The sequence below is a fragment of the Schistocerca cancellata genome, chromosome 3 (genome assembly GCF_023864275.1).
Source record: "Schistocerca cancellata isolate TAMUIC-IGC-003103 chromosome 3, iqSchCanc2.1, whole genome shotgun sequence".
Lineage (NCBI taxonomy): Eukaryota > Metazoa > Arthropoda > Insecta > Orthoptera > Acrididae > Schistocerca > Schistocerca cancellata.
The window spans coordinates 525293236-525320975 of record NC_064628.1 but is presented as its reverse complement, the minus strand read 5'-3'; the positions used below and the strand labels follow the sequence as shown (position 1 = coordinate 525320975).

At 39.2% G+C, this 27740-nt stretch overlaps 2 protein-coding genes across 19 annotated transcripts in view; one reads left to right on the top strand and one right to left on the bottom strand.

The window, feature by feature from the left end:
• Positions 1–829: 829 nt before the first annotated feature.
• On the bottom strand, positions 830–26683 carry LOC126175351 (mpv17-like protein 2). Of its 18 annotated transcripts, none has more exons than XM_049922089.1 (5): positions 26554–26683; positions 19990–20129; positions 17974–18237; positions 15469–15707; positions 830–1757 (listed from the first exon to the last, which is right to left on the bottom strand). In XM_049922089.1, exons 4-5 carry the CDS (start codon positions 15486–15488, stop codon positions 1130–1132), a joined length of 648 nt encoding a protein of 215 aa, XP_049778046.1. In that variant the 5' UTR covers positions 15489–15707; positions 17974–18237; positions 19990–20129; positions 26554–26683; the 3' UTR covers positions 830–1129. The 18 variants fall into 18 exon arrangements, with proteins under 18 accessions (XP_049778046.1, XP_049778044.1, XP_049778043.1 ...); XM_049922087.1 differs by lacking the exon at positions 26554–26683 and adding an exon at positions 25879–26157; XM_049922086.1 differs by lacking the exon at positions 26554–26683 and adding an exon at positions 25921–26157.
• LOC126175353 (disks large-associated protein 2-like) overlaps positions 26377–27740 on the top strand; it is a 271135-nt gene continuing 269771 nt past the window's right edge. The window contains exons 1-2 of the mRNA XM_049922103.1: positions 26377–26536; positions 26615–26748. Coding sequence (XP_049778060.1) covers positions 26398–26536; positions 26615–26748 — 273 coding nt within the window. The 5' untranslated portion in view covers positions 26377–26397. The remainder of the gene's footprint in view (positions 26537–26614; positions 26749–27740) is intronic.

Below are 27740 nucleotides of genomic sequence, written 5' to 3'. Positions count from 1 at the left end.
ATGTGCACAACCTCAAAGAGGTCACTATTTGTTGCCACTAGATCCAATACATTTCCATCATGAGTGGGGTTCCTAACTATCTGTTCTAGGCAGTTTCCAGAGAAGGCATTTACTAACACTTCACAGATGTCTTATTACGCCGCCCACTACTGATTGAGGAACTTATAAGCAAGTTAAATGAGGTTTCCTGTAAAGGTTTCGGTTCCATTAGGAGACAAGTTTAGTGGGTGACAGAAGGACCCAATTATTATATGCTACCCAATACTGAGTCTTGCCCAAACAATCTCACATGCAGTTTCAATTTCCTTCTACGTGTATTTGAGTTTCTTGTGTACTGAGACAAATACACCTCCTTCCCTTTTGCCTATCCTTTCAATATATACCTGAATCTTCCCTAAAAGTTTCACTGGTATCAACTTCAGGTTCCAACTAGCTTTCTGTACCTTGTATTATGTGAGCTTCACTGCTTTCCATGAGTACTTCAAACTTTGGTACTTCAGTGTGAATGCTTTGGCAGTTTACCATTGGTATTTTAATACTATCACCTATATGAAGCACCTCTTTCAATCTTACACTGATACTTCTGTGTTTCCTACAGTTATCGGTACCTGGATTGGATGGAGAGTTACCTAATCTAAAAACCTTGTGTGCATCCCGACATCTTGTCCAGTCATCAGGTAAAACAAAATGTCATTTCCAAACCAGGAGACAAATACTTAGTCACACTACATAACAGTTGTCAAATGAACTCACTAGATATTAGAAGGGTCGCTGTAGACAGGCACATAAAAAAAAAAAGGGAGGAGAGTTAAAATTGAAACCAAGAATACAACGTTTGATGGGACATATGTAGCTCTTTATTCAGTTTAAGCATTGTTTATTGGTCATTGTTTATTTGTACACTTGTGTTGAAATATCAACAGGATGGAATGTACAATTCATTTCACATATAAACGTCACTACTTAATCTCTCTGCAAGGACTGTTCTAATACCAAAACAACAATAAATAAGAGTATTTTTGACTCATTTATGAAATAAGAGTAGGGAACACCTTCATAATGAACATGACATACTTTTATTATCACAGCCACTATATTATTGTTACAGCATCTAAGCAACAAATATTGATCACTTTTCTTCTAGAGCCACTTTTTCTTCCTCAATAGGTATATTATGTTTGATGTATGAAGTGTATATATCAAACCCAAGAGATATGGTATTGTCATACAGCACACGAAACTTTGTTGGTAAAAAATAGAAATTTATTACTTGTGCTGGAGGCCAAATTAGCCATTCTGCTAGGTACAGCCGCCACGCCTTGTGAGTAACTTCTTTCTTTAGTGTCACCCAGTTAGAACCCTCTAATATGGCCAGAGTGAAGAAAAACACAGTTAAATATATGGGAGAAAATACAAGTTGATCCACCACAACCTTTTTCAGAACTGTCTGCAGAGATCTTCCAGGTAGCTTTTTATCTAAGTAGTTATATGTAAAGTGACATACAACACCAACAGTAACTCCTGATATGGACATGTTTCGGGTTCTTATTAACTCCACATTTTTTCTTTCATTATGCATCATCTCGTAATGTTGCTGGATGACATCACCAGTAGCAGAGAGGCACATGGAGATTCCAACATTGGTGAGAAGAAGGTATTTGTTGAACATAGTGTGTCCCACATTTCGACATCCACTTGCCAACTGCTTAATCACATGGATTTTACTAAGTCTCATAAGCTGCATTTTTGGCTGCCACCTACGAAATAAACACCAAAAAGTAATGCATTCTGTTCCAAGTCATTCAGGTAAACCATACACAAAAGGCATGTATTTAAATAATCTTACAATTCTTATGGGTAAGAAGCCTTAAAGTAACAGAAGGCAGAACAAAATAAATTTTCAGTCATTAATAGTACTACTTCAGCAGTTAACTATGAAGCAACAGTAATGCCTTTATTAATATGAAATAAAGTCCAAAAATTTATACATTCATCATCATCATCATCATCATCATCATCATTATCTCGAGCGTCTAATCAATTTTTTTCTTTAAGCACTTGGGCAAATGCACAGAGAAACTTCATTTGATCAAAACAGAATACAAGCTGCTAAAGGCAAAAAAATTAAATTTTGACTGCCATTTGTAATGCACTTTGGGCATCACAAAGTGGACTAGTAGATTGATTTAATTACTGGTGATATAATTAGTATCTGATATCATTAAAATGAAGCAGACTCATTCCTGAGTATCTGTTAAGCATATTCTTGTTACTGTAAATGTGCTGTATAGAATTTAGCAGGTATACACAACTGGTTGATTATACACTTTACAAGAGGGACGAGCAACCATTTAATACATTCAAAAAAGGCCTACAAAGTCAAACTGTTGAGTTCTGATGACATGAAAATTGTCTTAATATCATCTCATTACAACCTAAAATTGATGGGAAGCCCATAACAGGTCAAACAAGGTGTGTGTATACAACAACGTTACTAGTGCTGTAAGACGTTTTATTTATGAACAGGATAGGATAATACTGTCATCATTCCATCCCCAATTTTCCATTGTTTGAGTCTGTCTGTGTGTGTGCGTGCACAACCTAAAATTGATGGGAAGCCCATAACAGGTCAAACAAGGTGTGTGTATACAACAACGTTACTAGTGCTGTAAGACGTTTTATTTATGAACAGGATAGGACAATACTGTCATCATTCCATCCCCAATTTTCCATTGTTTGAGTCTGTCTGTGTGCGTGCGCGCGCGCGCGCGCGCTCGCGCTCGCGCTCTAACACTGGGATGCTGCACTTTGCTAATAACCTTGTAACAGACAATGTGGTATGAGCCAGTGTGTTGTCTTGATGTAGGATCCATTACTTTTTCCTTCCACAATTTGGGTCTTTTTTCTGATTTTGGCATGGAGTTGAGCAAGAAGTTCAAGATGGTGATGTTGATTAAGAGTTTGACCTTCAGAAACCTAGTGTAGATACACAAGTCCATGAATATTGAAAGGGGGTGGGGGGCGGAGGGGAGGAAAGAAGAATGAAGAATCATTAATCTCTTTGAATCTTCATTTGCTCATTCTTGCTTTTTTCGCTCTCAATGAAGTTGGGGCCTTCCAATGCGTGGATTGGCTCTTAGTTTCTGGTCATAAGTGGGAAAAAAAAGTGTCACATGCAATCACTTTTGTCAAGAAACGTAATCACTGTCAATGGTATTCAGAGTGTCAGCACAAACATTTTCATGAGCTGCTTTTCATTTAATTGTCTGCAGTACTATGTAGGACATAAAACTGAAAAATAGTGTTTTCCTGGCCGACTGCTTTTCTTGTTCTATCAGGTATATAATTTCTCTCAATCCACATGTCCTAGAATCCAGTAAAATAGTCCCTCTTTGCCCTGCATTTGTGTGACACAAATGGTGTTACGTCTTATCTGGTCAAAGTTATCTGCTGGATACATTGAGCCAATCCACCACAAAGGTGTGGCTAAAATTTGAATTACATAACGATAGACAATAATGTTAAATTATTTTCTCAGAAACAATAGAACAAGTTACTAACACAAACTAATGACTTATCTAAATAATCAGTGTGAAATAGTAAAACTGGCAGGCTAGATATTATGAAGGAAAAAAAAATTTTGATATGAAGCCCACCACTGTATCATAGGAAACAAATTTCGATGATGTGCAACAAATTTCCCCACAAAAGATGTGACAGAATTTTGGCTATAAATTAATGAGTCACTTCTGGTGGAAAACGATGTCTGTGGAGTCAAATACTTCAATTTACTACCTGTTTTTGACATAATACATGGGAATTTCTCTCAGTTTCATTGCTAGATATTACATGATAACAAACTGACAATGTGTCATGGTGAGTTAGGTCTGTAGATACACCACTTGTTCTACAACAGCCAAAACAGTACACAAGCAAAGTCAAATAAATACCTGCACCACACTGCTTTCAGTTGTACCACAGTACTCATATATCTAGATCTCATTGTCAACAAGCTGTTTGTGACCACGCTACAGTTCTTGTGGAGGAAGGGAATTTATCGGCATCAGAGGCTGGCACACATTATTGTGTACAAACACGCACTGCTTACAATGCATAAAACGTTATCAAGACACTGGAGAATCCAGTGGGCATTTGGGAACTGGACTTTGGTGTGTAACAAAACCTGTCCAGGATAATGAAAGTGTCAATATGTCATGGAAAAATCCTTTTTTATATGTGGTACAGCTGATACATAATTCTGAGTTTCCCAGATCGATGGATATGGTTCGGTGCCAGGTCTGGGAGGCCAGACCATTTAGCACGCGATATCAAGGACAGTCTCCATGATGATCGTAAAGTCTGTTGATTAGTGTTTTCCAACAAAAATGTCAGTGGTGGCTGGTAGAATGTGAAATTACTGAACAATTTGGTGTTGTCCTCAGCACATGATGGTCCAGTAAGGGATAAAGGCTACAATGTGCCCATTTCAACTCCAAATACATCCACGAGTCGTCCTGAAGTGGGCATGCGTCACCATAAACTGTTAATTATATTAACCCAATGATGTCTACAGATTAAACAAGTTGATAGAGTAATGCAAAAAAAAGCATCAAGTCACATACAAACCAAACCTAGTTACCAGGTAGTTGCCTACGAGACCACTGAGTTATGAATGCATTATGGTATTTCTGCCAATGTTTAGATACTTCTTACCACTCTTGACTTCACATTATGAAACAAAGCACCTTTATGCGGCCTGCAATGCTACGAATCACACTGTGCAGTTTTCTGGAGTGTTTTTAGAGGATGTATCCTTAAGCTAAGTGTCAAAGAGGTGTTTATCCTTCTCTTACACTTACAACTGTTCTTTACTTTTGTGAGCAGTTCTGCACATGCTGTAATGTCTCTCTCCTGCATAACATGACAGGTAATGCAAGTTTCGGCTATGGCCATTTTTTATGGTGTCAAGTGTACAGCAGAGCCTCACCATACAAAGACTCTGTGCCACAGGAGGCCACAGTAAGCACTATGAGTGGCATTTGGAAAGTCCGAGAGATGGCACCACCGGCGCATATCGATGTCATGTTTAGTTAGTAGCATTTTTGGAAAAAACACACACCAAGTTTCAGCTATATTGGTGTATTTCTTTGTGTTTGGCATTCATGTGAATCAAAGCAGTGGAGTGATTGTCAAAAAATGGATGAAAAATAATTTCGTGTGGTGATTAAACATTGCTTTATGAAAGGCAAAACTCGTCAGGAGACTAAAGAGAAGCTAGATAAACATTATGGTGACTCTGCGCACCTTCAATTAGAACAGTTTATAAGTGGTTTCAAAATTTTTGGAGTAGCCATATGGGCACAAGTGTTGCTGAATGTTCTGGACGCCCTGTGGAGGTTACGACTCCATAAATCATTGATAAAATCCATGATATGGTGATGGATGACAAAGAGTTAAGTTGCTTGAGACTGCTAGTGCTGTGGGCATCTCGAATGAACGGGTACATAATATTTTGCATTAACATTTGCACATAAGAAAAGATGGTTTCCGCAATTGCTCATGCTTGACCAGAAACGGACTCTCATGAAGTGTTGCAAGGATGGTTTGTAGCTATTCAGGAAGAATCCGCAGGACTAAGCGTCGTTTCGTCACTGTGGATGAAACATGGATACATTACATACTCCTGAGACCAAACAACATTCTAAACAATGGGTTACCAAGGGAGAATCTGCACCAAAAATGGCGAAGACCATTCCTTCGGCCGGAAAGGTTACGGCGACTGTCTTTTGGGATTCGCAATGGATAATCGTCATCGACTATCTAGAAAAGAGAAACTATTACAGGTGAATATTATTCATCGTTACTGGATCGTTTGAAAACTGAGCTACAAGAAAAATGCCAGCGACTGGAACGCAAAAATGTCCTTTTCCATCACGACACTGCACCAGAGCACACACCTCAGCAGTTGTGGTCGCAAAATTAATGGAAATAGGATTCCAACTCTCTGTCCCCCCCCCTCTATTCTCCATAGTTGGCTCCCTTGGACTACTATTTGTTCCCCAATTTGAAGAAATGGCTGGCAGGGCAAAGATTTTATTCAAACGAGGTGATTGCAGCAACTAATAGCTATTTTGCAGACTTGGACAATTCCTATTATTCGGAAGGGATCAACAAATTAGAACAGCATTGGATGAAGTGTTGAAGTCTAAAAGGAGACTACATCAATAAATAAAAAAGGTTTACCCCAAACACGTAAGTAGTTTTTATTTTTGCACGGACTTTTCAAACGCCCCTCGTAATACTGTTTGAATAGCTAACGCATTGAAGTGGGAAGTTGGGCAAACTCGAGCAATACAGATCTGGCACACAGCTTTAGCTCATTAAATGAATCAATATGATCATCATAAAACTGTCACTAGTGTGTAAATGTTTTTATATACACATGTGCCTTTTCCCCCGCTTTCAAACTTGTGAGAATGTACTAGAACAGGTTTTTCCCCCCTCTCCAAAAAGGACGTTCCAGTACTCTGATGATTTTAAATTAAATACTTGACCATTTGACACATTGGAATACTTTACCAGTGAGGAGCTGCTTGTTTGCAATGTAGATATGAATATGACAATGTATGTGTTATGAGTGCTGACCAACAAAGCTTGAAGACCTATTTACTGTCTGACAATGTGATTTAAACAGCTAAAATTTTAATAATTTTGATCAAAAAACACAAAAAATGTAAAACACACACACACACACACACGTACTTTATTTTACCCGAGGCAGTATTATCCCAGCAAATCGACTGATACAGGTCTTATCTTCTACATCCAGCCAGCATTTACAGGAGTTTTCCCTCAGTTGGAAGGTAAGTGCTGAAATCTTCCAGCTCACCGAGAACTGGCTGAAAAGAACGAATTTCAATAATACACTCCATCAAAACACACATACAGCATTCAACCTGTATTACCTGGACTGAGATCCTCAGTTATATTCAAAGTTGACACCAAGTCCAAATATAAAATGTACCTTGTTAAAAGGCAGCACACAGAATATAAAATAGTGGGTTATCTTGCAAGAGTAAAAGGGCATATATTACAGAGCAATGTCCCATACACAAGTACATGTAGATCAGTTTGTACCATCAATGTGACCAGGCAAGAATACTCAATATTGAAGTTGATTTGGCCATTCTTACTCCCACTGATCTATGAATCACCCAAGCAACATGGGGATGGTGGCCGAGGAAAACATGGGACCACTTGCAACAATGTCCCCTTGCCTAATTACTATGACAATCAGTTTTCCTAGATAACAGGGTTCTCCTATACATCAAACTGATGTACTTCTCTTCTGCTTTTGTACAAGATGAAAGGAATCCTAATGATCTACTCTCTTCTCTCTGCTGCCTATATCCCCAAAAATACTTGGAGGACATTTACAAACCGAAGAAGATAATGTGATGACACTGTACATGCATTTGTACCTCTGTACTGTACTACAGTTCATTACAAAATATTGTACAGTCAGTTTGGGTAAAAGTCCCACACAGGGAAGAGAAAACTATTTATAGCTGATGACATTACCCTACATACACCTTTCACAGAAGGCTATAGTGAAACTGTGATGAATGTTTCAAAATGAAGATCTAAAATCCAGGTTACAGGGCAGCCTGTATATCTCAGGGGCCCTGCATGAAAGGTGTGTTGTGGAAGCAGTACTGGCCTGCTTTACTGAACTGTGTCGCAGGCACTACAAGTGGTAATAAGCACGGCTGGGGACAGGTTGAATTGGACAGGTCACTGAATTGAAAGAGGGAGGGGAGGAGGAAATGGATAGTGAGAGAGAAGGAGGGGGAGATGCATGAGGCAGGTGGAAGGTGGAGTAATAGATGCAAAATGAGATGTTTAGGAAGATATGGTCGAAGAGAAGAGTGAAGAGAATGTACGAAGAGAGGGGGAGTGAGGTAATAGGTAAAGGTGGGAGGATGAGGTGGGCAAATGGAGGGAGGAAGAGGTGGATGGCTGGTTGATTGGGGGAGTGGGGGACAGGTTTAAGGGAACAAATAACGAGGTCATCATCACTCCCTTAGCCCACGAGTGGTGCATCCAGACAGAGACATCAACCCCACAACGTTTTCTGACCTAGTCAGGAGATTCATAATGCTAAAAACAAGAAGGCTACAAACATAATGGACATCTTTTGTACTGTCAATAACAAAAGCAATGTGAAGAATATAGGGAAGTACAAGGTGGGTGTCCCTGGGGCTCTACATGTGACTGGAGATGACACACCCACAGCTGTCCCACCCTTGATTCACTATAGTCAAGAGTAACCCCTATTCAACACAGTGTGACACACAGAATAGAAAACTGTGTGCAGAGGGAAGGAGGCATACTGAATTTAAAAGTAATTTACACAGAGTAAAAGAGTGATGAAAGATAAGCCTGGTCAAGGAGTATGAGTTGGGGAAGTGCCAGACCTAGCAGACACCTGCCTCTGTTCTGGCAGTAGATTGCAATCTTTTAACTGAGAATAAAGATCACTTTCATGGAAAAAAACTGAGAAATTCAACCATCCCTGAATCATCTTCCAATATTAGAGGCAATTATTCTGGAAGTTCATCCTTAACACTGAGGGCAAAAAGGAGAGGGTATTCTGCCAAGATAAGAGTTCTTGTCTCTAAGGCTCCACAACTGCAATGTGGGAGCGGCTCATTGCACTGTGACAAAGCAAGATGGGATAATTCCCCTCGTGTTTCGCCGTCTGCCTCCTTAAATTCGTTTTGCTAATTTTAACTATTTACCATTAGGATACGTGAATATAATCTGTACTTTCGTAAAAGAAAAAGGTTGGCCCTCAGTTTTAAAGAATATAACACCAGATCTAATTTTGTGCTTAGTTTTATGTATGTAATTGATTTTCAAACTTATTTTAACTATTCCTAGTTAGTATCTTTCATTATATGGTGAAATCAGTAATTGTTTCGTAACTTAAATTTTATTGCACGGCTGGGGTATAAATATAAATTCTGCACTAATTATAAACATTTGGAAGACGAAATACTAGTAATCTTAATGTATCTATTTGGCTCTATTTGAAAACATGTTAGCAAAACCATCCCTGAATTAATTCCAAAGTAATTAATAATTTTGTCGTAAGTATTGTTTGAGTAACTATATTTGTTAATTTCACGATTTAAACAAATAATTCAGCCTAAACCTTGTAGTAGAAGAAACTGTTAAAAGGAAGGTATTTTTCAACGTATTCAGTTAATTGAATGAGTTACGTTTTAGTTGTAATTTCTGTAAATTTAACTTCGAACAATGGGTAGTTTCAGTACCTATTATTGTGATGATATATAACAGCCCGATTTTTCGTCACTAGACAGTCAGTCCACGGTCAAGTTTCAGATGAGAAACCTGTGTTGGGATAACAACACTGCTTTAACTGTGGAATAAGTATTAAACAATTAGGCTGTGTGTAAAAACAATGACAGTGTCTGCTGCATACATACCTTTCTATTCTTCAAGAACTGTGAACTTTTTGGTTAGGTTTTTACTGCTCATAAATGTTCAATAGTAAACTATTGTAGCAGTATGTGGAGGTTTGCCTTCACACTATTAATGAGACTTATCGAAAGTTGAAAAATAGTGCACTGGCCATATAACTGTATCATTTGGGGGTTGTAAAAAGTGAAATTAAAGTACTGTGAAACGCAACTGTGCACCTGTCGGCTACATTAGTTACATGAGTCCGTGTCGGAATCGATAACCCATTATTCAGCCAGTGTAGCAACGCAGTACGTCAACACCGAGGACAACAAATGAAATAAACAGAGCAGGCAGATCCGCTACAACACAAAATAAAACTATGGTTTAATCTGGTATGACCGATTTAGAGATGATGTGCGACTGTGTATTCCTTCTGGGAGAAGTTAAGGGAAGACAAAGGGTGACAAGAATACTGTCAGTCAACAGCTTAAAGACTGCTCCCTGAGTCAGATACATATTAACACACAGTCGAGGGATGCATGTTTAACAAAATGGAGGGCTTTGCTAACAGCTGTCAGCACTACAGTAAACACACTACACATTCCCATCAACAAATGGTGCTCCATACCAGCAGGGGATGTAAAAGCATATCCCATCTGATTCGCAGTCTTACACCCATCAGTGTAAAAAATGTAGCACCTTTGAACTTTCAAAAAACTGGACGTAACAAGACACTGAAGGATCTTGGGGGGGACAACAGAGACTAGACCCTTGGAACAGATAAGTCTACTCTGTGGCCTGGGCACCATCCAAGAAGGATGAGGCAAGAGCCTGAAATAGTTCCCAGTCAGTGAAAGGCCCATTATGGGATTGAGCTTGGAGGGGAGTAAAACATAAAGGGATGTCTTCAACTTGTTGCTTCTGCAGTAGAAAGGTAGCTGGATAGGAAATGGATGGCAATGCTGTTGCAAAGTTGGTCACAAGGTATTCTGCTTGAACTGATAAGATTGGTACAAAACCCAAAGACCATGGAGCTTGGGCCAGGGAGGAGGTATAGGGTTGACAGCACTCCTTCTGACTGTGCTTGATTAGATAGTGAACCTTAATGCGAAGTCATTTAAAAGTGATAAGGCAGGACTGTAAAGGACGATGACCATTATGGGGCTTGTCGGCAATTTAAACTGCTAAACTGCAAAGTCTTTGGTGCAAAACGGCATTGGCTGATGATGGGAGGACCTGTTGAAAGGGGAATAGCAGTTCCAGTGGTGTGGATGATATCGTCTGAGTTGCCTTGTACAACCTCCTCACCAATACAAACTGACAGAGAGGCAGTAAATGTAACAGCAGAGGCATACAAAGACCAATAGGCTCTGTGAAGTGTCCAATGTGGTAGTCAGTCTGGTGATGGCAAGGAAACAGGACAGTCACCGGAAAGCAGTCACTGTCATAAAAGTCGTCGTGTAGTGACCAATCTAGTGAAGCCATAAGATTTGGGAAAGAGGTTGTTAGTTTGATAGCTGAAAAGTTCTGAATGGTGGGCTCCATATGGTTCCCAATGTGGTCAATACAACAGAAGGAGCCTGCTGGGAGAAGGATAAGCATTGCAAATAATTACTGAGGTCATTTGCACCCACAATGCTATGGTTTCCAATGAGGTATCAAGGGGAATCCATGCCCTGATAACATCTGTATGAACCAAAATACAAATCTCCACCAGATGTCCTCTTGGAACCAGTACAATTCTGCCAAAAAGCAAGACAACCACGGATTATTGGAGAATGGTTATCTGTGAAGTGTGTTTCTTTAAGAGCAATGCAAATCATAGAAGAGGAGGATATAAGATGTAGCTCTGGCAGGTGATAGTAGTACCCATTACAATTCCACTGAATAACCACTTGATTGGTGGCCAGGTTGTGTGTGAAGGGGCCTGGAGGACAAGTCACATCACAGGATCATTGCGTGTCACCAGTGGGATGGAACCACATCCACAAATGTCCTCTCAGAATCCAATGGCTAAGATAAAAATGCCTGTATCTGAACAATTATCCTTGGGCCTTATTTGTACATGCCTGATAAAATGTCTGCCTTGCCACTGGAGATTGATCCAGAGCTCCTCACGTGTCTGGAGCATAAGATCTTTGTGGAAGATGATTCCTTAAGCCATAACCAAAGTTTTGTGTGGGATATTGTTCACAGGTAAGTCACCTAGACAATCACATGCCTGACAAGCTGTAGATTGGACAGCAGAGGAAGTTTTAATTAATAATGAACCATTTCACATTTTTCCCAGAGACTCAACTTCCCCAAATTTGTTTTCTAAGCTTTCGACAAAAAACAATGGTTTCTTTGCAGTAAAAGTATCCCCATCAGTCCAAATATGTAGTAAGTATTTGGTGAAGAATTTCACTCCCACACATCTGGTTAGTCCCTCTTCCCACAATGTAAACAAGGAAAGAAACATTGTGGGAGCATATCCCTCTTCATTATAATAATATACCCCTCTGAAGAAAATGCTGGGGCCTTGCGGCCACCAGAGGAAGAAAGTTAAATTCGCTTCATGTATGAATTTTCCGCCATGGTACCACCCACTCCAAACAGGGGACCTGTCTATGGGCTTCACTCATCTATAGCAACAGCAACCTGGCCAGTAAACTGTTGCCTGCAGTCCCCTGCCCCAACCATGACAGGCAGTCATGGTGGGGAGTTTCCAGCTCAGGCACCAACAGTGCGAACCCTGTGTGGTCAGAGCTACCACCATTCTGGTACTTGACGCCCTCCCCCCCCCCCCCCCCCCCCCCCACAATGGAATGGCAATCCTGCTAGGTTTTGTGTGTAGTCACCTTGCAAGAAAAGAAGAAAGAGAGGAGGGAAAAAGCACGAAAGCAGAATATACCCTGCACTGGGTGACCTCCCCTTCAGCATCCACACTTCAGCAAAATTTGGAAAAGGAGTACAAAGTCAAACCCAACAAGGAAACCATATAATTAAGAATGAAAAGTTGTAGAACGGCAGAAGGGAATAAAGTGAGTGTCCAAAATCACAAACATGATCCAAGCACAATCGGCACGAAGAAAATTATCCAATGGAAAAGTAGAAGGATAGACAAAGCCTAGGGCCCACTGTGGGCAAGCAAGTACTCACAAGAGGGATGTGAGCCCCCTTGGGTGGGTGGGGGAGGAGATGAGTGGGGACAGAAACAGGATGGAGGAGATGGGTTCAATATATAAGGGGCATTACTAGTGTAAAGTAACAGTAACGATTTTATTAACTCAGTACACACACTCAAAAATAGTTGCCAAAACAGTTGACATATTTACCCCATTGTGACACTAGTCGGTCAATTCCATCCTTGAAGTAGCTAGTAGGTTGCTGTCAGATCCAGGCCTGGACCCAATCACACACTTTTCGTCCGTTGTGAATAAATGTCCGCGAATAGTTTGTTTTAGAGGTCGAAATATATGAAAGTCACACAGTGAAATGTCAGAACTGTACGGTGGATGTTCCAGTGTTTCCCACCGAAACTGCTGCAATGTTGTCTTTACCACATTGGCCGTATGTGAGTGGGCAGTATCATGCAGGAGGATAACACCATTGGACAACATGCCTCTGCATTTCGACTTTATGGCTCGTCTAAGGTTTTGTAAAGTGGCTTGATAGCACTGGGCACTGATGGTGGTTCCCCATTCCAGGAACTCGACAAGCAGTGGGCCCTTGTGGTCAAAAAAAGGAGGACATCATGACCTTACCAGAACTGGTGTGCACAGTCTTTGATTTCTTTGGAGGTGGTGAAATCACACATTTCCACTGCTTGCTTTGACACTTGCTTTCCAGTTCAAAATTGTGACACCATGTTTCATCACCTGTGACAATACGCAACAGAAAGCCGTATTCTTCCTCATGATAGCATTGCAGATGACTCAGACGCACCATTCAAATATTGCACTGTTCTGCAGTCAGTTGGTGGGGAACCCACTGCGCACAGATTTTTCAAAAGTTCAAGTCATGCATTATGGTGTCGGCAGTGCCCACGCATTACCCAGTATCCAATGGATCTGTTCCGCGGTGATTCTGCAGTTGTCCAAGACTAAAGCATTCATTTCTTCAATCATTTCCGGTGTGATGACACAATGAGCCTGTCCAGGACAAGCATTGCCTTCCAGTAACTCGCACCCCTCAACGAATTGTCCATTCCACAACACTTTAACGACTCAGACCGTACGCTGCCTTCATCCTTCTATACATTTCATGGCCTCCAACTCTCTGCCGCCAAAAATCTAATCACTCCTCGTTGTTCCTGCTTACTCGCCTGCATGTTCGGTAGTGGACAATAACTTGTGTGACCATCTTCTCTTCGGCATGAAATCACACTGGTGCTATGCAACATCAAATGGTGCACACGCAGTTACATGGTGCCACCGTATGTGTAAGGCAAAGGTAGACGCACTGACCAGGTTTCATTTGAATGAACCTCATGTGTGTTGAAAGCACATGTGGAGGAAGCCGCGCAGAAAAGACAAGTATATATACATAAAGCAGAGTGTATGTATGTACGTATGTCTTCTTCCAAACCCTTGGATCAATTTCATCGAAATTTGGCACAGAAACAGCAGGCCTTATGAAGATGAGCACTGTGGGAGTTACAAGCTGCTAGATCCAATAAGAGTGGGGATATGGGTAAACGTGTTTCTGGGTAAACGTGTTTCTTCCAGCCTGTAGGGTATAAGCTGTCCTGCACAACAGGCAACTTGTGTAGGTACAGTAACAGCTTGCCAAATCAACCTGCTCTACAAGGCAGACTACATGTCAGGCACGAAAGTGTTCTCTAGGCCCAACATGTAGCTTGCCCTGCACGATAGGCGTGTTGTGCTGGAATAGTTTCAGTCTGCTTTGCACGGCAGCCTGTACGTAAGAGGCAAATAAATGATTTTCGAGCCCTGATGTGCAGCCAGCCCTGCTTGACAGATGTGTTGTAGTAGTATCGACCTGCTTACCTGAACTGTATTGCAGGGGCTGCACAAGTCCACGAGCATGGCTGGAGATAGACAGACACAGAGGAAACAATGGACAGAACAAGAGAAAGAGGAGGAGCGGGAGATGCATGAGGCAGGTGGAAAGTAAAGAGGGGGTAGTGTGGGCAGGTGGAAAAGGAAGGGAGATGTGTAGATGGAAAGTAAGGGGCAAAGCAGTGGGGGAAAAGCTTAGTGATATAATAAAGCTCATTATAGAGAAAGCCACAGAAGAGACTGTTGATTTTTTTTTTTCTTTAGAGAATTATTAAGTGGTGGTTCTCCGAAAATGGATTCTTCCTAACTCTGAGAAAGCACACTAAATTCTGTTCTGCACAACAAATAAAAACATATCAACACCTGAGGTAGCCTACGAACAGGAGTCGGTAAGTAGGGTTGAACGCTAGAAATTTTTGGGTTTGCGTATTGATAAAAAATGTCGTCCGACTACGGCCTCCCGTCAGGTAGATCATTCGCCGGGTGCAGTTTTTCGATTTGTCGGCACTTCAGCGACTTGCGCATTGATGGAGATGAAATAATGATGATTAGAACAACATAACACCCAGTCCGTGAGCGGAGAACATCTCCGACCCAGCCGGGAATCGAACCTGGCCCTTAGGATTGACATTCTGTCACACTGACCACTCAGCTACCGGGGGCGGCATACTGATGAAAATTTGAAATGGAAGAAGCATCTTACCAAACTTTTCAAACAATGAATTTCAGCTACTTTTGCTCTTCATATAACTGCTAGTCTTGAAAACAAAGTTCCAACTGCCTGGCATTTTGAATATTTACCCTCAGCAACGTCTTACGGAATAATTCTCTTGGATAACTTGCTACTTCAGAAAAAAAGTATGAACCACACAAAAGCTACCGGTAAGAATAATATGTGGTGTTCACCATGATCATCACATAAGTACCTCTTCAAGAGGTTAGGCATTGTAACTACACCATCATGATACACACTTACCTGCTAATGAAATTCTTCATAGAGAATCCATCACACTTTTCAAAGAATAATGATGTCCATGCCTACGACACTAAAAGCTTTCATTGTTAAAGCTTTCAGCAGCTCAGAAAGGAGTTCAATATACAGCAACAATAGTATAGTGTCCAACAGGAAGCAAAACACGTTTTAAATCTAAACCAAAGCCATTTCTTCTGGACAACTCCTATTCCATGGAGGAATTTCTGTTAAGAGCTAGTAGCCTGAAGGAAAAAACTTTTTTGTGCAGTTATATGAGCAGGACTAAAAAAAGTGTGTGTTCATTACCTAAAAATCATGTACACAAATCCTGTAAACTGACTCATTTAATTTGATAAAATAATCATTCAAATGATATATGGACTTGTAGCTCATTAACTTTATTGCAGCATCACTCCAGCAGGAACAGGTTCCTTTCCAACATGACTGACAGAGTGATATTCACATACTAGCTCGCCAGTGGACATGACACACTCCTCCTTACATGATATCACATTTTTTAAAAACAAATATCTAAAACTGAACATGAAAATAACTAACCTATAACAGACTGCCAAGTTTCCAGTCTGGCTGGTTTCTGATAGGTCGGGTTTTCTAATTAGTTAACATCATCGATGTACAAAGTGCTGACCACTTTTCATCATTCAGTGTGTATGAACTAATGGATAACAGACCTAACTATCATAGGATGACCCCATAGCAGTGCAGCTGTGGGTTTTTGACACACACCACATACCAAATAAACAGTTTTGCTAATAAAGGGATAACAACAGATTGGATCAAGGGGAAAGTGCTAACAGCACCCCACTGTCTAGTGTAAGTTGATATACCAAAGTAGCACTGCTAAGATGAGCTGTGTCACACTGGAAAAATGTTCTTGTCCAGAGATACCATTCTCAATTTGCAACTGGAACTTCAGCTTCGTCTGGAAACCCGAGAAGAGTATTGCAATTTATTTCACCGAGAGAGCTTATAAAGTCACATTCCGACGAAGCAAGTAGCGATAATTTTAATTCCCCTCCTGTTTCGCCATCTGCCTCCTTAAATTGTTTTTTCACTTTAAACAATTTACCATTAACAAATGTGAATTTAATCTACATTTTCATAAAAGAGAAAGGTTGGCCATCATTTTTAACGAATATAACACCAGATCTAATTTTGTGCTTAGTTTTATGTACGTAATTGATTTTCTAATTTGAGCTACTCGTAGTTAACATCTTTTGTTATAGGGCGAAATCAGTAATTGTTTTGTAACTTAAATTCTATTTTTGACATACACACAAATATAAATTCTGTACTAGTTATAAACATTTGGAAGAACAACTAAGAGTATTCTTGAAGTATTTATTTGGTTCTATTGGAAAACGTGTTAGTAAAGCCAGATCTTAATCAATTCCAGAGTAAGTAACAGTTTTGTGAAAAGTATTGTTTATATAACTATATTATGTTAATTTCATGATTTAAACAAATAATTTGGCTTAACCCTCACAGCAGAAGAAACTGTTAAGAAGAACCAATTTTTTGATGTATTCAGTTAATTTAATGAGTTAAGTTTTAATTGTAATTTCTGTAAATTTAACTTCAAACAATCTGAAGTTATGTACCTATTATTGTGAGGATATATAAGGGCCCGGTTTTTGGTCACAAGACAATCAGTCCATGGCCGAGTTTCAGACGAGAAACCAGTGTCGGTTAGAACAACAATGCTTCAACTTAACCGTGGAATAAATGTTAAACAATTAGGCGACATGTAAAATCAATGACAGTGTCTGCTCCATACGTACCTGATTATTCTTCAAGAACTGTGAGCTTTGTGGTTAGCTTTTACTGCTCTTAGATGTTCAACAGGAAATTATTGTAGCAGTATGTGGATGTTTGCCAGCTAATTATTAATGAGGCTTATGGGAAGTTACACAACAGTGCACTGGCCATATAAATGTGTATATGGGGGTGGGGGTTGTGAAAAGTGAAAGTAAAAGACACTGAAACACAACTGTGCATCTGTCAGCTATATTATTTACAGTAGTCAGTGTCCAAATTACAAACCCCATTTTTCAGCCAGTGTAGCAATGCAGTACGTTGACACGGAGGACAACAAACGAAATAAATAAAGCAGGCGGAACCGCTACAACATCTTTGCCCAAAGGGAGGTGAGAGGGGAATAACAAAAGAAATGTAAATTACGGTTTAATGTTCCATCAATGTTAAGGTCATTTGAGGTGGAGCTCCAGCTTCAAATGGTGTAAGGTAAGCTAAGGAAGGAAATTGGCTATGCCCTGTCCAAGTAACTTTTCTGGCATTCAGATTAAACAGTTATGGAAAAATCTAAATCTGGCTGACATGATGAGAATTTGCACTGCTGCCCTCGCAAATACGTGCCCAGTGTCTTAAGCCTGCACTAGCTCATTCGATGAGAGATGAAGAGGACACAGAGGCAGTAATGGCATACATCACTGAGAAAAGTAGACACACGACTTTCAGTCTACTCACCCACTGAGACCATCCTTTTTGTTTGTCTCTACAAGGAAGTCCTTAACATTCTGATGCCAATGTTAAGTGGTCTTCCATATGCTGGCTTCCAGTTCCACAGGTTTGATGAACCCATTTATCTTTCTTTGTGATCTATGAAACAAATAATGATTGAAGTTTTCCTTTATCCTTAAAGTTGACTAAGTTTCTGATTTTTTGACCCATTTCTCATGCAATAACAGGATTTTGCCATCAAGGTGCAGTGATTGATATCTTGTGGTCTGCCTGTTGGGATAACATGGCAAGGTGAGTATCTGCTAGTATTTTTAATCTGTACTACTATGTAAAGACAAGTCATAGTTTAAAGTTGTTACCAAAAATCTCTAATAGTTCTAGACCGAGTTATTTCAGATTTTCACACATTATTCTAATAATGATCAGACAAAAAAATCTACTCACCATGCAGCAGCAGGGGAACAGACAAGCAAAAAGGTTTAACTTTAAAAGTTTTTGGAGCCAGCGGCTCCTCCTCCTGGCAGGAGAGTTGTGGGGGAAGGAAGATGTTTGAAGGAAAAGGACTGTAGAGATTTAGGGAAAGGGGTACAGCTTAGAAACTTCATCCAGAACCCTGGGTCAGGGGAGACTTACCGGATGGGATGAGAACGAAAGACTCAGTTGCAGTCCATTTCCTTCGCCCCTCTTCCTTCCCCTTCAACTCTTCTGCCAGAAGAAGGCTTCGAACGTATGTAAAAATTAAACCCTTTTGTGTGTGTTCCCCTGCTGGGTGAGTATTTTTTTATCTATTCATTTCCATTATATTGTCCACAACTGATCATTTTTATCCTAATAATGTTCAGACGGACATAGGCTACAAATTCTTTTAATATTATAGTAGGTGTGTGTGTGTGTGTGTGTGTGTGTGTGTGTGTGACGCGTGCACGCACGCAAACAGCGCAAGTCAGGAGGAAAGGTACGTGCTTCGAGACGCAATAGCATTAGCGATTCTGCACAAAAAAACTTCATATGGGCATATGCCCTATTGCGAACGGTTTCCGAGATAGAGCACGTTTAATATCACTTTTGTGCGTTTTTCTTTAATAACTTGAAAACTGCACTTTCCGACGAAAGCGTGTCTCAGTACATAATTAAACTGAATTAAATTTTCTACAAAAAAGGTCCAACTTATTTTTTGCATAGGACTAACAGTTTGCGCAGAGAGATCGCAGGAATATTGAAAATCTTGCGCGAGGCGTGTACTCTGTAGCTTAGGTACTTTTTGTAGGCCAATTTGAGGCAGTTTTCCGACTTGTTAGACCACAAGTGTCCTGTTTCAAAATGCTTGTCTCAACTTCCTCTATATTACTGTGGTACATTGTAAGCAATGACAATGAATAATACAGAAAATTATAGAAATGTACATTAAAAGTGTTCTATCTTGGAAGCCATTTGAAATAGCGCATATGTCCACATCTACCAAAAACCTCAGAAAGTTCTTCACTGATTTACTTCAAATTTTTATCTGCACAGCAACTGACTATATATTTTTAAATATATACTATATACTTGATGCATAGGCACACATTTTTGGCAAAAAGTTAAAAAGTTGTGGATTAATTTCCTTTTAATTTTTGCACAATATTCTAACAAACATTCAGATGGACATAGACTATATATTTTTTTTAAACAACACTGTATAGGTTTTCTGTTAAAACCAAAAGCTAAGGGACAAAATAAAATAAGAGAAATAAAACTAAAACGCTATGCTATGAAAATGTATGGTTTAGTTTTCTTTATCATACTCAATTTTAACTATGATATTGGGACATTTAAACCTTTAAACAAATTGTTTCCCCTATACATATTCCCTACTCTTTACATACAATTTTAAACAAAATTCTCATACACAACAGTGGCTGTTCCGTTTTGTTCCTCACATACAGTTTCAGCTGAAAACAGGAAAGTTGCGTATATGGTTTATTAAGTTAAGATTAAAATATGACTACAGAATCTGAATTGTGTGAAACTTTGTAGTCCTACCTGGTTGCAGCTTAAAACTATGTGAAATACTGTTGCTGAAGCTACTATCCTCTGATCTAGCAGCTGGAGAGGTGTCTTATACCCCATACACCAACGATCCCAACTTATTTTCCCATTAATCCATTTCCAATTGAGATTTCCTTTGCAACACAAATAAACAAGGCTCAAAGTCAGAGAAAGAGAAAAGGGGGGTGGGGGGCAGGGGGAGAGCAGGTGGCAGAGAGCGAGGAGGAAATCGTCAAATGGGGGAGGGGGGAAGAGGAGGAGAAGATGGACAAAGAGAGAGAAGAGATGGAGATTAGGACATACAGCCAATTCCCAAACATATTTAGTAATTGTGAAGCAATGATGGGTTGGCTAGTGATTAAAGAAAGCCACATAAGCTTTAGTGTTACACATTGATTGTGTTATGATCAGTTTCCTTCACTGAATATCTTCAGGTTACTCAGATGTACTAAAGGCATGACATAAATGGTTTTACTATCACTGGTGACGCCAAAGACCCAATCCACAAATAATGATCATAAACATTCAGCTGACTGCCTGGCAGAAGTATGACGAGCAGACATGGCATGTTTCATACAGTAAACACTTTACAAAAAGCAGTTGAAATGCTATTTGGGGAAAACAATACTGCCGAGCACTCAACAGACAGGACTAAGAAAAATCACAAAACTGCAGTTGTGAGAGGCCAACAGCCATCAAGAAACCCAATAAATGATTTTGTATCTAAAATGGTATCATAATAATGTTTCAAAACAAAGATTCAAGTCACGGTCCAGCACACAGTTTTAATCCGCCACGAAGTTTCGTATCAGCGCCCACTCCGCTGTAGAGTGAAAATTTCATTCTGCAAAGATTGCAAAGAAGAAAGTGCTGTAACATCAAGGAATCAAAAAGTCAATTACAAACAAAATATTCAGCTAGCCACATAATAACAATGTTGTTTACACCAACGACATTACCTGTATGCTTTATTAGGTTATAAAACTGTATCAGGGCAATACAAGTTGGTTCACGAAGACAGACCAAGGAATTACCCGATTTATTTCTGGAAGAAAAAAAATGGCGAGGAACTCAAAGTGATTAGCGGAAACCATGGAAAACCTGCACAGTTTGTCTATTGATCAGCTAAACAGAGGTTTTAGCCCTTTTCCTCCTTTTAATCACATTTCAGATTGTCAAAAATTATTGAATTTCAGCATTTAGCGCAACAATGTAGATTAAAAAGATTAAATATTCAAATAGAAAACAAATGTATTAAAAGTGCCTGGAACAAGGCTTAAAAGCAATGATAGGGACGGTGTATCTAAAAAAAAAAATTACTGGAGACATGTAGCACTCTCAATGCTTTACATAGCAAGCCCAATGATGAGGATTCCAACAACAGAGCTTGCAGTCAGCAAGACATAAGAAATCAGCAGGCATACTTGACGTTCCATTCTCGTATTCTGATGCGACATTCTGAGAGCATACAAACCCCATTAACAAACATGGCAAATGAATCCTTTAGTTCAGGTATTTTTTGATAGTAAGATTGCTAGTGTTCAATGTCCTGTTGACAATGATGTCATTAGGGACACAAACCACAAGCCCTGATCACAAAGGACTGTTAAGGAAGTTGACCACGGCCTTTCAAAGAAACCATCCCAGTACTTGTCTTAAAACCTCAGGAAATCGTGAAGAACCTAAATCAGGATGATCGGCTGCAGATTTAAACTGTCATCCTCCTAATGCAAATCCAGTGTGAGCAAGCATTAATTGTGCTCTTACTAAAAGAAGGTATACAGGACAGTCACTACAGTCAGCTTTCTCAAAAATCTGAATCAATCACTAGTTAAACACACACAACTTTTTTAATCAAGTGCAGCTTGGTTTCGGAACTGAGAGAAGTACAACACCGGCCATTACAGAGTTTACAAGACTGGTATTTAAAGTTCTTGACAAGCACGACTGTGTTACATGCATATTATTAGACTGATCCAAAGCTTTTGACATTGCTGACACTAAAATACTATTAAACAAGTTAGAGACATTAGTAGTAAGAGGACCTGCAAACGAATGTTTCCAGTCTTAGTTGGTAAAAGTGGTGTGAAAGGCTGACAAATGTTTGGTAAAACAATTATCAGACAAGATAAATATAAACATAGGTGTTCCACACAATACTGCATTAGGTCAAATTCTATTCTCCATATATATCAATGAATTTTCAGACAGTAAAGATAACGAGAAAAACTTCTCTTTGCTGATGACAGCAACATCCTAGTTACTGATAGAACACCAGAACTCCTATTACAAAAAGCAAACATTTACATTTCAATGGTATGTAATAAAACCAAACATAAAACACGTTTACTTCAGCATAAAGAAGGAGCAATTCTGTCACATTATGCACAGATGGTAAATTTATAGATTGTATAAAAAAATTTTTTTAGGGATGAATATTGATTATCAGTTAACACTGAATGAACATGCAAAGCTACTGGCAAAAAGAATGTAATCAACATGTTATGCTCTTAGGGTTCTATCATTAGTTTATAACTGCCAATGTCTTGTTGTGACATACTATTCTTATGTTCACCCAGTTCTTAGCTATGTGATTCTCTTCTCAAGATCACAGGCACAAAACAAGGACACAGCTTTTAAACTGCAAAAAAGGACCATAAGACAAATATTCTGAAGTATGCGTCTGGCTAATTGTACAGAGCTGTTTGGAAAAGCAGATATCCTTATAGCACCAAGTGAGTGCATCTATCAATTTGTTATGTATGTCAGGGAAATCATTATCATGTATTTTATGAATAGTTCTACATGCAATCATGGAACAAGAGCTAATTTGGACTTAGATTTTTCAAGTAAAAACAAAAAACTCAAGACAGTATTTTACAATGTGAAATAAAATACTGGCAAAAAGATTGTCATCAAAATGTTAGGATTGTATAATAAGGTGCCCAAGGAGACAGAAAGAGGTTAATAAAATATATCTCTTTAAAATGAAAGTTAAAATGTGCTTCGCGAGTTACGACTCATTACGTAAAGGACTCTGAGAAGTCGTTAATAATAAAAGGGGATATTTACAACATGCTGTCACTTTACAATACATGATCACAATGTAATACTTTTATAAGAAAATCAGGTGCCAAGACCTGCAGAATGGTCATAATTAAAGTTTTGCTATGTGAGCCATTGTAGACAGGAACCTATTTACTGTATGGGTACCCAACTTCATAGGAATGATGTTCACTCTGTGCACTGCAAGATTTGCATTGTTAATAGCGTTAGTGTCATGATTTGCTGTTAAGTGGCAGGATTGGTATGGAGACGTAGTGTTGAAACACAAGCATCAGGGTGAATTATAGTTGCATGGGTCTGGACAAGGTGAGTAGGACTTAATCATAAGGCTGGAGAGGTCCAAGAACATGATCTGGAAGTTAGAAATAGTTGGCGATTTGGTAATTCCTCCCGGGAGAGGCCGACAGCCAACTGGATCACAGATTGCTGAAGAAGTTACTGTTGCCATGGCTGAGGGTTCATCACACAATGTGCAACCTTCAAGCAGTGGATGAGCTGTGCCATGACAGCTGAACATTACATACTCCATCATTCAAAATGTGCTGTAAACAACTGTGAAATGATGTGTCTAGCACAGTTCCAGGCTGCTTTGTATGCATATGGTCATCACATTGCACAATATTTGTAACCTGGAACGTAAACGTGGCCCACAATTAACAGATGTTACCCTCTCAGGCAGAAATTAACGTGTGTTTTCTACAATGGTTTACTCATTGTTTCTCTTCCACATGTCCTCACAAATTTTTCCACATAGATTCATTGTCCTATGATCACTCTTCTCTCATGGAGTCCTCTCAATTAGCGAAGGTTTGATTAATACCACCCTCTACTGTATACTATAGTAGCCTTGTTATTATCCTCAGTTCAATATCTTTCTTGTTTGCCTCAGTTTCCGATGTGGATAGAGGGGAAAACATGAAGACATCATCACTGGGAAATAGTGGCATGTCTATCAGCTTGCAGTCAGTTGTCCACAAAGGGGCACAGCAGCACGAGCATGACGCCAGAGCCAGAAGTAGGTGTCTTTTATAGGTGCAGTGATGCAGAGTAAAACTGTGTTTCTATCAAAGATCATACAATATTTAGGGACCAACCAAATGAGGCTTGTCAGTAGTTAAGACACTGACCTAATATTTATGAGGATGTATTTTGAACTGTCGAGCCACCCCGATTTACGTTTTCATACATCATTTACAGATACAGTACATTGTCTTGGATGGAGAGTCCTCGACATGTGCAGAAATAACTACAAGCATGCCCAATGGATGCGAGACGGGACCCTTGACGTCCATGCTGAATATTAATGGCTTTGTAGGAAATATTAATAATAGTCTCCGACTTTTCACCGACAAAGCAGTTACCTGTAATGAAGCACTGACTGGAAGAAAGTCCGCAGATCTTCAGTCAGAGCTTAATATTTCAAAGTGGTGCAAATACTGCCTATTTGCAGAATGAGATTTTCACTCTGCAGCAGAGTGTGTGCTGATATGAAATTTTCTGGCACACTAAAACTCAAGAATTGGAAGTGTGTAAAATGTTTGTCAGCCTACAGATCGCTGGTAAAATGTATTCAGATCACTGTATACAAAACCCGACTAACAGGATATATTGAACAGATACACAACAAGGACAGCACGAAAGTTCACAGGGTTGTTCGACCCTTAAAGTCATGAAAATGCTGAAGGAAATTAACTTGCAAACACTTTATGATAGATGCACATTATCCTGTCAAAACTAACTTGGAAAGTTTCTAGGACAAACTAAATGTTGAATATATGAATATATTGCAACTTTCTATGTATCACTTCCATAGGGATCAACAAGGCAAAATTAGAATAACTACAGCAAGCACAGAAGCATTTAAGCTATCGTTCTTTACATCATCAATGGAATGAAAGTCCTAATAACTGGAGCAATGGATCATAGCTTCTGCAATGCACTTCATGGTCGTTTGTAGAATACAGATGTAGATGTACAGGCAAATGCCAGGACGGTTCCTTCATCATGGCCACAGCTCTCACTTGTACTATCCTCGTAAAATCTCTGTATATATATATTTTAGATCAATTTATTTTCATTGTATTACGACGATGAATTCAATGTTATTTGATATATATATACTATAACACGAAAGAAAAAATTTTGTTGGAAAATAATCAACGTAAACAAATTGTACAAGAACAGTGATATCTGTTAAAGAACACGATCACATAACGAGAAGATAGGTTTAATCAGTACAAATGCCATAGGCCTATTTATTTTAACTTCATGATCGTATAGTCAATACAAAGTGGGCAAGAACCTTGATGGAGTTGTGGGCTACATCACAGTTCGGCAAGTCGGTAGCACTTCCTGTCGCTAATTTAAATAAATTCAAGGACACTGATCATGTTAAGCAAAACCAATATCAGATTTAATGATTTATATAACACTGGAAAAAACAAGTCTTTCTCCTACGAAATCTGCAAAAATCAGAAGCAACCCCCCCCCCCCCTTTCACTTAGTGGCGGCTGCAAGTGTCTTTCACGAATGAATGGATTATCATCATCAGTGAAGAACCGCAGAAGAGGAACAATATTTGGGAAGATGTATGCAATCTGACAATTTACAATTCTGCGTCTCCTCGCTGCGTGTACTCAAGGGGCACAATTTCACGGTGCTAATGTACACCTATGTCCATATTCCACGATTAGCTTATCAAGATTTTCGTCACAAATTTCGTTCAGTCGAATTACAGAGTAGCTAGTTAATTTGTGACAACAAATAAATGTACTTTTCCATAACAACCTATTAACAAATGATTACCAACTCACTTACTTTCCTATATCTCTAAATGTACAGTACGTAAAATCTCAGCACCTTGTCTGAAACTTTATAGGACGACCATTACGAAACATCCCGCGAGCAGTATTGTCTATAACACACACTTCAACCACGTGCACTCTGTTTATGTCAATTGTCAACTGTAGCCGTCATAGATGTTCATTAGTAAGTATCTGTGGGAAGCACAACGTAGCAATTTATTACGTCCAACAACATTACTGTTGTAAAAATTGGGCTTCCGAACTATTGGCATTCAGATTTCATCATCCCACCTCCCTCCGGAACCCTTTCCAATTCGCATTTCGTCAGTTTCAACGGAAAGCAGTGGCGGAAACTTGTCAATTGTCACAGAAAATCATATGGGTCGAGCATCATCTTCACAGGAAGTTAAGAACTGTAAATAGATGAATAACATTGTTGATTGTATGTTATGCAGTAAACCATCGGACCCAACTTCGGAGACATCACAAACATTTTTTTTTCCCTAAATCTGGATTCGTGATCAAGCACGTCATGTGTGAAACGAAGCTCTTTCGAACTTTAGCAAATGAACAGACAGAAACGTTAACTCAGAAGTGCCAAGAATGGGGTAATTTGCAGGATAATCGCAATATCAGTGAGGATATCGTTGGCCAAATACGTTCTGTTATTGGTATGACTTAACCTTACGTTTCAAATTTGGCGTTGTCGGTGAAAAAGAGTATTCATGAAACATTCTGCTTCCTAAAAGGTTCAACCCGATTACTTATCAATGACAAGATACAATTTTTTCACAAGTTATTGGACATGGCTGACAACACAGATAGCGAAAGAAGAATTACGCCCGAAGATCTGCAGGCGTACTGGGATTTAATCGTAATTGAGGTAAGTATACCTTAGTCATGTATTTTTTTTCATGTAGGAAAATTTATTTATCAGTCACTACAAAGTGAACACATAGACTTGATTAGACTCTTAAGATTAATCAGTTACTTATATGACTAAGATAATTCCCAGCCGTAGTCACTAGACTTGTAAATACTAATTAAATAAATCTTTTCAACAGTTGGTACATGTATCAGTATCATTTCGACTTCAGATAGCACATTTCTGCAGTATAACATGTTGTCTTTCAAGTAAAATAAAATTCCTACACGTTGAGATAACATCAGCGTATGATTTATTTAACACATTTGTATTCGTAGACCATCTACAAGAAAGGTGATGGGAGAGCTGCCATTAACTATCGATCCGTTTCAGTGCTGATATTTTTGCGATGTAGCTTACTCTAGAATAGTATCAACCTGACCAATAATATAATATCATCAATAAATCATAGTTTGGGTTTCAGAAAAGATGCTCAACTGGGAATGCCATTTTGGATTTCAGAAAAGTTGCTCAACTGGGAATGCCATTTACATGTTTACTCACCGAATTTTACATGCATTAAATAATAAAATAGCACCAGTTGCCATTGTCTGAGGGATCTCAATATTCTCTTTGCTCAAGTGAGGTTTTATGGAACTGATGGTATAGCCAACGAATAGATAATGTATTATCTAATTAAAAGAATGCACAAAGCTGTGCGAGTCAATTCTAGTGTTGATTCCACATGCCGGCTTTGATTAGTGACGTCCTTTTTTGAAAATGCGAAAGATGTAAATGTCGCTATTTCCGAGAGCATGTTACGAAGGAACCTAAGTCCAGAGCTTTTATTGCTGCGAGTGAATCAATTAGCAGTGGTAATTATAATCTTGGTTTTCGTAAATGTTTGGCAGTTTTTTCCGAATGTGGTACGATTTCCGAGGATGAGGTTCGACAGCCTGCCACGTAACAGCATGTGCAGAACACAGCATTTAGAGCAGGCTTTCTATTTG